Source organism: Bombus bifarius, unplaced genomic scaffold, assembly GCF_011952205.1.
Source record: "Bombus bifarius isolate JDL3187 unplaced genomic scaffold, Bbif_JDL3187 scf7180000008421, whole genome shotgun sequence".
Classification (NCBI taxonomy): Eukaryota; Metazoa; Arthropoda; class Insecta; order Hymenoptera; family Apidae; genus Bombus; species Bombus bifarius.
In genome coordinates this window covers 312,172-323,183 of record NW_022884651.1, presented here as the reverse complement: position 1 = coordinate 323,183, position 11,012 = coordinate 312,172, and the positions used below count along the sequence as shown (strand labels likewise).

General features: G+C 32.0%; 2 protein-coding genes across 5 annotated transcripts; one reads left to right on the top strand and one right to left on the bottom strand.

The window, feature by feature from the left end:
* Positions 1 to 674: 674 nt before the first annotated feature.
* Positions 675 to 11,001, top strand: LOC117212946. 4 transcript variants are annotated; one of them, XM_033458106.1, is made up of 3 exons: positions 675 to 898; positions 9,487 to 9,654; positions 9,789 to 11,001. In XM_033458106.1, exons 1-3 carry the CDS (start codon positions 871 to 873, stop codon positions 10,634 to 10,636), a joined length of 1,044 nt encoding a protein of 347 aa, XP_033313997.1. In that variant the 5' UTR covers positions 675 to 870; the 3' UTR covers positions 10,637 to 11,001. The 4 variants fall into 4 exon arrangements, with proteins under 4 accessions (XP_033313997.1, XP_033314000.1, XP_033313998.1 ...); XM_033458109.1 differs by lacking the exon at positions 675 to 898 and adding an exon at positions 9,072 to 9,350; XM_033458107.1 differs by lacking the exon at positions 675 to 898 and adding an exon at positions 9,072 to 9,381.
* On the bottom strand, positions 3,041 to 7,519 carry LOC117212949 (elongation of very long chain fatty acids protein 6-like). The gene is made up of 3 exons (XM_033458119.1): positions 7,436 to 7,519; positions 4,548 to 4,954; positions 3,041 to 3,852 (listed from the first exon to the last, which is right to left on the bottom strand). Exons 2-3 carry the CDS (start codon positions 4,874 to 4,876, stop codon positions 3,315 to 3,317), a joined length of 867 nt encoding a protein of 288 aa, XP_033314010.1. The 5' UTR covers positions 4,877 to 4,954; positions 7,436 to 7,519; the 3' UTR covers positions 3,041 to 3,314.
* Positions 11,002 to 11,012: the final 11 nt, after the last annotated feature.

Here is an 11,012-nt window from a genome sequence, read left to right as displayed (position 1 = left end):
CATGCATACGTAAAAAGCGACTGAATATGGAATTTAGGAAAGGTCAACTTGATTTAAGGAACCAAAATCAGAAAAAAGAAAACTGATAATAACATGTTAGTTAGTAACCTCCTTTGCTGTTGTTTCTTTTAAACCAAGGGATACTTGAAAGAATCTTAAATTCAATAATATATCATATATTAGTAAAGTGCTTCAAATTACCTGAAGTTAAGAGACTTAATTATCATGAAAACAAGCGTAGAAATTTGGAAAAATATTTCAAACCAAGCAAAATAGCAAGCTTTTCGTATCCCAGCCGCTTGAATTCAATTAATTGATTAATGTGAATGAACTTTTAGCATAAAGGTATGAAGAATAAAGATAGAGTACGCAAGTCATATGTCATGTGTTCTATATTACCGTTTAAGCAAATGCGATATGGGAATAGAGAAAGAAAGCTGCATAGAGGTCTCCTGTATCTTTGTCTGATCAGACACGCACACTGACGCTGCTCATTGATCGGTATTACTACTTTACACATATTTACTGTAGACACGGAAATAAGATGGCTCATATGCAGCGTTTTCTTTCTATTCCCATATCGCTTTTTCAACTCGCTCACCCACTCTGTCTTCCTTTTAGTCATCCGTGAAATTGCTACGTAAGATTATGTACGTGTAAGATTATCTTGTGTTGTGTTTTTTTTTTGCATATTTATTATCAAAGAGCTTTTACGTAGTAAGGTTACAATACGAATAGTGTGAAGTTAACGTACAAGTTATCATACACGTACACTTAAGAACTAATGGCTCGGTAAGGAGTTCCCGTAGTCTTATAACAAGAAAATGACAATATGCAATCCGATGTTGCGCTGTGTTTCGCATACGGGCAATGCAATGCCGCCATGATAAAATTGATGGTACGTATGTAAGTACATGATAAGTGTAATATGTTACTAAATTATTTATTTATCGAAATACATATTACATGTTAGTACGTTCATTAATATTAATTAACATTAATATTAATTAACATTAATATTAATGGACGTACATTACCATTACTACATTAATATTAATAACTAATGTAACGACAGCATAGGTAAACATAATAGAAAACGAAAATACAAAGTAATATTAATAATAAAACGTAATATAAAATATTAATAAATAATAATAAAAAGTGAAATTAATAATAGTAATAAAATAATAATAATGACAACAACAATTTTCTAAAAACAAAGTAATAAGCAATCGGTACTACTATAAATGATAGAAAGAAAACAAAATGATAAAGGAACAGATAAATCTGATAAAAATCTTCTATTATTATGTGTAATATTACATTTCATATATGTTATTATTATCTGTATGATTTTAGTTGGAATCTATCGATGTGGTACTGTCCGATGAGGAGTTGCTTATCTTAATAACGGATTGTAATAAAGTTGAAGCTATGAGAAGGTGATGGAAATAGTTCGAATTGTATATAATTCTCTGCAGACCTTAATGCATGTCAGGTTTTCTTTATCATTATACTGGTATACATCGCGTGCTATATCTCATAATTGGGATACTTGCGGATTTCAATAAATAATGTCAAACAATATTTGGCCGTTGCGATGCCTTGTCGATGTTTTGTAAACAATTAATTTCTCTTTCTTAGGCAACTTACAGTTAGTTTGATTATCGCGCGATTTTATCATTCTTACATCATTAAATAGATTCTTGTAGCGTAGAGTTCAATACGTTCTTGTCTATTACGCTAGTGTGTAATCAAACAGGGCAGATCCCTAACTTTAAGCTTAGATACAATAGGTTCTTGTATATGCTAAATTACGACCAAACAGGGCAAATGCCTAATTTTATAAGTTCTTGTGTATGCTAATTTTAATTGAACTTAGCACTTGGCCGCATGATCCGATCACGAAAGTTAAGCAACACTGGGCACGGATAATACCTTAGATGGGTGGGTGGTGACTGCTTGGGAACTCCGTGTGGTGTTGGCATTTAGGCGCTGGCAGCTTAGTGCCTTGGGGCCGCCAAGCAGTCTGGTAGGGGAACCAGAAATTCAAGAGATAAAGTACTGCTAATAATAAGGTGGGTTCGCATACGCAACGATATTAGCAAGTAGTTCGGCACTAAAAGTGTGTTAAGGGTTAATTCTTTAATTTTAAACTAACGCTCAAGAAGACTACCCGCTCAGAAACAGTAATAGGATAGGATAGGCTAGACATCCCGCGTACCACAGCCACCGAAACAATAACCAAATAGTAACGGAATAGGCGCCTCTGAGATACTACACCAGACGACAACCCGTCCAGAGGGACTAAAATCTCAATATAAAATTCCTCCAAAATAAGCGCTCGAGTCAGTCTGTTAAAACATTTTGAATCAGTCTCTTGTAACTCTTTAAATCATCCTGTTGTAACACTTTAAACCGTCACTCTGTGACATTAATAAATGACGTGATAATAAATTTTATTATCATGTACGAAGTTCAATTTTTTCACCTTATTTTGAAACGTTTGAACTGCGACGCGAAGAGATCACCGGCGATTTGTCAGTTTCGTGATTTTTTATGTCTCCTACATAACACCGGCGTTAATGTGTTAATTTAGGCAGAAACTTAGAGTTAAGAGAAGCAACAGCTAATGTAACAGGCAGCTATATAGAAAAAACGGGTAACGGCTCGCCTGCTCAGAAATTCTGCAACACACGCTATTCATTATATGTTTCTTGTCATGCATAATAATAGATATATCATATACAAATATGTTATTGAATTTAGTAAAAGTATGCCAAGTTTGCTGTACAGGTCTCACTGTGTTTAGTGTATCTTTTATTGCTATGCAGTTCCCAATCACAATTCACATTAATAAAATGTAAAGTATTTAAACGAACATTTATTGCATATCGCGTTTTTAAATACACGTATTACATATTTATTTTCACTGAAATAAAATTTTGTCATACTGTTTTATAAAGAAACGTTACAACGTTCCGAAATAGATTCATTGAATAATTGCTTGAAAAGTCATTTTTAAAGAAAAAGTAAAATATCTCCTTAAAAATATCTTTATTAATTCCTCTACTCGTACTAAGCGAGTTGTCATGAAATTTATTGCTAAATTCAATGTACAACAATTGATGTTGTATTATTTTACTCATGATTTTACACTTGTTAACAAAGACTTGAAAAATCTATTACATTTCTTGAAATGTATATGCACAAATATAAATATATGTACTTGTAAAATAATTCTGATAAAATATTTACAAGAGACGTCACTTGGATGCATCCCTAGAAAAAGTTTTCAGAAATTTGCATGTGCTTCAATTAGCTTTGATGAGCTTGTGATTAATATTATTCTTCTTTTTGACTTTCATTCCACGTTTGCTAGACAGGTAAGCCTGTTTGAAGAATCTAGCGAAGAGAATGAAATAGCTCAAGTATATCAACAGACCAATTTTCGCGTTATGGGGCTTAATGTGGCATTCGACTTGACCGCTTTTTACATAGCTGTAAGCCGTAATAGTTACAAAGCAACCCCAAATCATTTGTACTGTCTGTAACGTAGTGATCAGCATGGCGATCCATTTTGGTGGATTAAAGCGCGTTGCTTTCAAAGCATAATAAGAATACATCCAGGAGTGAACGAAAAAATTTACTATAGAGTTCCATCTGGCGTATGCTGTAGTCTCTACAAAACATAGCCATGCGTAAAGAAGAACTGTTACATGGTGGTACCAATGTAGAAACATCAACGGCTGTTTACGTAGTACAATAAAAACTGTGTCGCCGAACTCCACGATCTTTGATAGGATGAACAACAGTGACCAAAATGCAGCAACGGGATCTTGCGTAAGGAAGCTAGAAAGAACATAATTATGGTTTTATTATGATTTAACATTTTAGGAATATCGTTTTATTTTGTAAATTGATTTCATATACCGCTTTGATGAGAGATGGATGCCGCCCGCAATATTCGATAATAAAGAAACGTGATAATCGTGTCATATGTATGAATGAATCGTCAACCATTAATTTTGTATCCAACGAGCGCGATCGCAGTACCACTGCAAACTCAATATCGTTAAGTTCTAATATTTTTGTATATAGAGTAGGTCCAGGCTCGAAAAATTAAACGATAAAGGCACTATAATTGTAAAATACAGCCAACTTATTTCAAATATAAAACAACGTAGGATTACTTCAATGACTGTTTTAATACGTTAATATACCATATGAACCAGCCAAACGGAATCACCTAAATATCTGCCTTATTTACTGCCGTACGAAAGAATTTTCCAGAATAAAGGGTATATTATGGTTGTTGTTGTTGTTGCTGTTGCTGTTGTTGTTGTTGCTATCTTTCAACTTTTACCAAGTGGAAAGTTATTCAAAATGATGACCTTAAGAACGTATTTCGAGGTGATCGAGGTCGTTGGATAGTACGCTTTCGTAAATAATTGTAACAATACATATTTAGTTAATGATTAGTTTTCAAGTTATTATTCTACGGAAAATATTTTGAAAGCTAAAATAAGGTACGAATGTTAAATTACCTAGGTACACAGATACTATGGTAGAACCCATGATAGCTTAATACGTGATACACTTCCGACCACATTCTAAGAAATCCAAAAATGGAAAATACCGCAAGTGATATATTCCACAAGGCAAGGGCACCTCTCAGTTCGAATTTCGGCCTATTTGACATGTAATGCTTTCCAGCAAAAATTAGGATGACATAAATGGCAGAATAGTAGAAGCAGTACGGATAATGGTTCGTAATTGTCGTAAGGGCATCCGAGTAAACAAAGTTTTTCTCAAAATTGAAGGCATACGAGTAATTAGGTACAGTTAGCGGCACGTGATTCAATTTGTGTATCATTTTGGAATATCTTTTTCTACTCGCTGGTCGTTAAAAAATTAAAGAAAAGGTGCAACTTTCACCTCTGCTGCCAATCTACTGAAAAGCAAAAAACCCGATTATTGAAATTATTTTTTTAAATGTAGGAAATATAATATTTACAAATAATATAAAATATTAACAGAACAAATTAATAATGTTTAATTAATACTTAACACAAAATATTATTACAGATCCAAAAGATTTAGAATGATAGTTCAGAGTAACTTTTGCAGATTAGTCGTTTCTATTGAAATTAAGGAACAAATAAAAATACCAGGTAACAAATGAATTGATCATATCAAACGAATTAATGTAACGTTTGTAAAAAAAATACTTTAGATTATTTCAATAATAAATTGCTTTTCAAACAATCTTACACGATTTTAAAATACTATATGAAATTTTATAACGAGACGTCCAAATCTGCTGTGTGTAGGATTGTCATTTATAAAATGACACTGTTCTAGAGTAGAGAGCATTAAAATCCCTGAATTTTCCCGTTTGAAATCTGGTTACTTTTCATTATTTTTTAGATTAGATACGATATTCCGTACGCGGTAGAAACTTCTGTAAATTATATTGTAGATCGTAATCATAATCGCGAAATAAATAGAAAATATAAAAATAGTTCGTACAAAGTAGGAACATTATTTGTATGTAATGAATGGTGCAATGGAAAAGAAAAATTTTTTAGGGAACATTACTAGCGCGTATGAATTTTTTTACTTTTATTTCTTTGGCAAGTCTGTTTAAGGTGAAACTGTAGAAAAGCTAACTTACCCTTCTATTTCAATGGTTTTTGCCTTTATATAGCGAAATTCAACGTTTTGAACAACATTTTCCTATACATGTAAAGGCTGAACTCGCTTAGTTTCCGCGATATTCACGAAAAGCTGCCTGTACCATTACAGCCTTCTTTCTCATTACAGAATTCTATCTATAGTTGTGTTTCGACGGTTGGACGAGTTTAAAGGTGCCATGCGCAACGTGTATTGGCCTAGTTTTCTTCAATCTAGCCGCCGCACGACGGCTAGCAATACTTTTGTAAAATAAGGACAATTATTCTTTTCGTAAAATAATATCAATTATTCGTTCACCGTACTATTCATATAATTAACTTCTTATCATTCGAGCATCGCCGGCCGGATTCAAAGGGCTAACCTAAACGATATTCAATTTTAATAATTGAACTATAACAAACATTTCTTACAGTTTCGCATATACTGTTGCGACGGAGTTTTACCCAAAAAAACAAAAGATAAGGGTTAGGTCTCGTTTAGCAATAAAAGCTGTTAGCAGCCAATACGAACTCATACGCTGTTACGAGCGCGCAACTATAAGCAGAATAATTCACTGTAGTGTTATCGACAGCTTTTTTGCGATTATCTCGAAAACTATGGTCGAACGACAGTTGCATATACAGGGAGAAGTTGTTCAAAATTATGCCCTCGGAAATATATTCAAAACTCACCGAAATGAAAGGGAACATGACAGTTCTACAGTTTTACTAAACAAACATTTACGAATAATTAAATTCAATATTAAATATATATATATATATATATATATATATATATATATATATATATACTTGTATACTAAATTACTGATAAATATACTAATAAATAGAATTGTTTATGAATAAATAACGTATACCTACTTATAAAGTATTATGAAAAGTATTAAAAATTCATTTGATTACTTGCGTAACGAATGACTGAAATTTTCAGTACATTGCATGCTATATAATCGTAAATCGAAATTGCTAGAAACCATCATTCAGACGTCTTCGGTACCGAACGGTTGGTAAGTTATCATTGACAACTTTAGCTGAGTGTAATCTATTAACCCATAACGTAATTTCAAATTAATTTCGATTTGTGTAAATTTATGATACAAAAATATCCGTATATATATATTTTAACTTGTTAACCGCGGAGTTTAGTTTCAAAAATCCGTTATGGGATGCGCAGATAAAATCAAGCAATGATGAGTATACACGTCGATCGCAGAGTAAATGCTCCTATTATAAATTTTACGATAAAAGTAAAGCAAAACGTGGAAGGATTACATTTTTATTCGATAAAATATTAGCAATTCATTGTTGAGAAAAGGTATCGTTATTAAAAACTTAAAAATTGATAAAAAATATTAAAGTAAATTGCACAAAACAATTCGGGAATAGCCGGTGCATTGGGGAAAATAATTAACTCAATTTATAAAAAGCAATACATTATACGGGGCATAACCGATATATCACAGAGAATAATCAAATAAACTTTTTTCTTTTCTCTTCTTAATAAAATACATGATAGCTTTACTGGAAGTATAAAGGAAACATACCACAGACAAACATCTGAATTTATTTGCCTAAATATGCATAATTTAGTCATAAAACTTCACGTCATATATCAAATAAACTTATCAAGACTGTTTCGTTACATATCTACTCTGTTAAAATAAATCGTAGGTCAGATTTTCAATTTCAGATTAGATTTTTCTTGTTGAAAAATAGAATACTTGAACGTTAATACTTACAGTTCTGTGTAATATTACTTGGAACTAATAAGACAAGACAAAAAGGAAGTCACTTATCGTTCTTCTTCTTACATGCTCAGTTAACCGATCATTACTGTCACTTAAGGAGAAAAGCTTCAAGTATATATTGGCTATCCCACTCTCAACATCAGTCTATTTCTTCTAGGATGTTTTTATGAACATATTACATAAAACATCCTTATTTTCTAAAATCTTTGTTTACACTGTAATGAGACACTGCTATTGTGATTATAATAGTAAACTTTACATGTATAATGTATATAAAAGTTAAATATAGCCTCGTTACGTATTGTGGCTTATTAATATAGTGGACAATTAACTGTTGCAATACAATACTCTGGTGACCATGGCGTGAACCTCAAGGATGAATCTGTGTTGAATCATCAGATGGATTACTTTCATTCTCATTTCTCACTAATGTTTTACTAGCGACCAGTGTGTTTTGGCCAGTGTGAACGAAAGGAGAGTCCGTACGACGTACAGACGTAGCCCTGATGGGTTAATAAAGGAATTTAAAATGGATTACAATATTTAATTATTTTAGCAGGTTTAATTAAATTAATTTCAATTTTGGTTTTATCTCCTCTTAGAATAGTGTTAGAATATTGAAGCCTTGATTTTAAAAATATAATTCAACGACTTTTATACTCGGGGCTCCGTTGTGTATATGCCCGTTATAAATGTCCAAGCAACAAACTTTGGAAAGTTTAAACAGAAATTTAAAAATATACAAAAAAATAAATTACGCATCTTTTAAATGGTAAAGTGATTTGCGAACTGCTCGTAATAATGCGGTGATAAGGAGTCTGATCCTTTCGCGAATGAGGGATCTCACAAACGCGTATCGATATTAGGGCAAGTTATACGCGGCAAGCTTTTCGTATATCCATGCCTTACACGTCTTATTCAATTTTGCACATAAAATTATTTGCAAATATAAATCAAAGTTCTTGCTGCATTTCCGTATTCAACTGTTCATTATCCACATGTATAAGAACATAGCAGAATGTAATGTTTATTTAATACGTTTAAATATGCGGTGAATAATTATCTACGTTGTACCTTGCATCATAGTTTCGCACAAATAAACAATCTCGACATAAATGGCTATCACGTTAAGTAAACCAATGTTAAATAAATCTAAAGTAAGCTATACAGTAGGCTAAAAGTACCAAACTTTAAAAATGCAAAACTTTTAATGACTCGCGTTATGATAACTACACTAAACATGACAATTACGTATCAATTAATAATAAATTATGAAACATTTCGTGATAATGTTTCTTCTTATGTGAAATTATCAAATCGGCCTGAGCGGAAAGTTCAGCGTGAGCAATCGATGGCTTTGGTTTGAGCGGATATAGATTAAGTACCGTATTTAAAACTAAAAAATAGAATTAAATAGAAATAAAATACCATTTGAAAGAATTCAAAGATTTTGTTGATAATAGATAGAATAAAATAGATCATTAATTTTAATTGCTACGAATTAATGCTATAATAGTTTTAATTAATGCATTATAAATTATTATAAATTAATAGAGTATTTGTGAAAAAGCTGCAGGATAAAAACATATTATCAGATGAAAGTGTAATCAAGCATTCGTTCGGAGTTCGGCGAAGTAATAAGCGAATGATTTCTTACACATATTTAGATTATATATAATTAGATTTAAATTTAAATAACGAATGCTCGTTTGCAGTTTCATTTTATCAAAGTTTACTAAAATGCGGCGAACAGCGAGCATTCGCTTAGACTTAGTTGGTCTAAACTGTTGGCCACACTGTTATTATGAACAATTTTAACTAGAAATTTCATTTGAAAGATCTAGCTCATGTATCTTCAGTCGTAACAAATCGGACGAAGAAATTAAATCGATCTAATTCTTTGCATGTATGAACGACGTTGGATGACCAATATCTGTGTAGTATAATTTCCATTTATTTGAATCTTCGTTTCATTCGTTCGTTCGTTCGTACTTTGTACTAAAAGAGCAAATTTTCTTGAATTTGCATACTGTTTTTTGTAGTCTGTTTTAGGTTTTTTCAGGCTATGGATTTGCAGAGGAACATAGCAGCTAGATTAGTGGATATTTGCGCCTACATAAAATGTAACAATAGTCGACTTCGAGGAAATCATCTTTATTGCTTTCCGAAAGAAAACAATCCGCTTCGTAAAGAATGGATTTCAAGAGTTGGTAAGTACAGGGTGTTGATACTGTACGTTATGTATGTTTGGCATTTGTTAATTTTCTATATCAATATTACTCTTTCTATCTATATTACTTTCTGTTGCTACCTATATTTTATATTTCTTATTACTCTTTATCAGGCAATCCAGCTCTACAATATTATGCTAGCTCTACCATAAGAAGAATGGGTATCTGTGCTGAACATTTCTCACCTGAAATGTTTAAACCAAACCGTACACAAAATATCAGTAGAAGGAAAATGTTGAAAATGGATGCTGTACCTCAACCACCAAAAGATATATTAGAAAATAAAGAAGAAAAAGAAGAGGATGTACATAAAAGACAGCTGGTGAGAGAAGAAGGGGAAAAAGGAAATGAAGAAGGAGGAAAAGGGGACGAACAACAACGCGACTACCAACAACGACAACAGCAACAACAAAATGCAAGAGAAGAAGAGGTAGCAAAAGAAGAAGAAGAAGAAAAAGAATTACGTGTTAATAAACCATTGCTGAATTATACAAGAGTGCCATTTACATTTTGTGACAATGAGGATACAATGCAATGGGTAATGATTGAACCAGAAATGACAAATTACAAAGTACAAATTGAAAATTCTCAAAATAAAACATTTTGTGAAATGAAATTGGAAAATGAATGTGTTCAGCTCATGAAAGAGAATAGAGATTTAAAAGCACAATTAAAATATCTGAAACAAAAAGTCAAACGAATCAAAACCTCCAGAGATCATTTTTATAACAAGTTGCGCAAAGTAGAGACTGTGGATGAATTTTTAGATAGACATGGGTGTAAAAGCAACGTCGTAAGGACTTTCATTAAGTTGCAACTGAAAGGTGAAAATTTGTCATATACAACCGAAGAACAAGATTTAGCAAAAATGATATTTTACAATTCTGCATCAGTTTATAATAAACTAAGGATAAGCGGATGTCATTTACCAGCTGAGAGCACAATACGGAGGTGGGTCTGAATCTATAATTCAAAGAAAAAAAATGGAGAAGAGATGGAAGCAACCATTAGCATATTTCTGAGTTTTACCAGAAACAGAAGAAATGAAAAGTGATGAAGTAATTGCATTACTAAAAATATGCTTAACACAATTAAAAGAAGGGTTCATTTTTCATTTATGAAAGTACAATGTATTATGCGATTTTCAATTTTCTTTATCTAATTAAACACTTACTTGTGCAATTAAGAAATCATGAAAATATTAGGAGTATGTTGGGAATGAATTATTGTAATTGTTGGATTAGTTGTTTAAGTTTTTCATTTATTGTATCGTTTTTCGTTATATGAACACCAAATTTTTGCAAATACATCTTTCGAAATATGTCACTGTTGTGCTA

Excerpts from the sequence above, each read along its gene's own strand:
- LOC117212949 (XM_033458119.1), bottom strand. The coding sequence starts at position 4,876 with ATGATACACAAATTGAATCACGTGCCGCTAACTGTACCTAATTACTCG. Across the intron at positions 3,853-4,547 it reads CATAGTATCTGTGTACCTAG|CTTCCTTACGCAAGATCCCG; the intron begins GTAATTTAACAT and ends TGTTCTTTCTAG.
- LOC117212946 (XM_033458106.1), top strand. The coding sequence starts at position 871 with ATGCAATGCCGCCATGATAAAATTGATG. Across the intron at positions 899-9,486 it reads CCGCCATGATAAAATTGATG|TCTGTTTTAGGTTTTTTCAG; the intron begins GTACGTATGTAA and ends TGTTTTTTGTAG. Across the intron at positions 9,655-9,788 it reads AGAATGGATTTCAAGAGTTG|GCAATCCAGCTCTACAATAT; the intron begins GTAAGTACAGGG and ends ACTCTTTATCAG.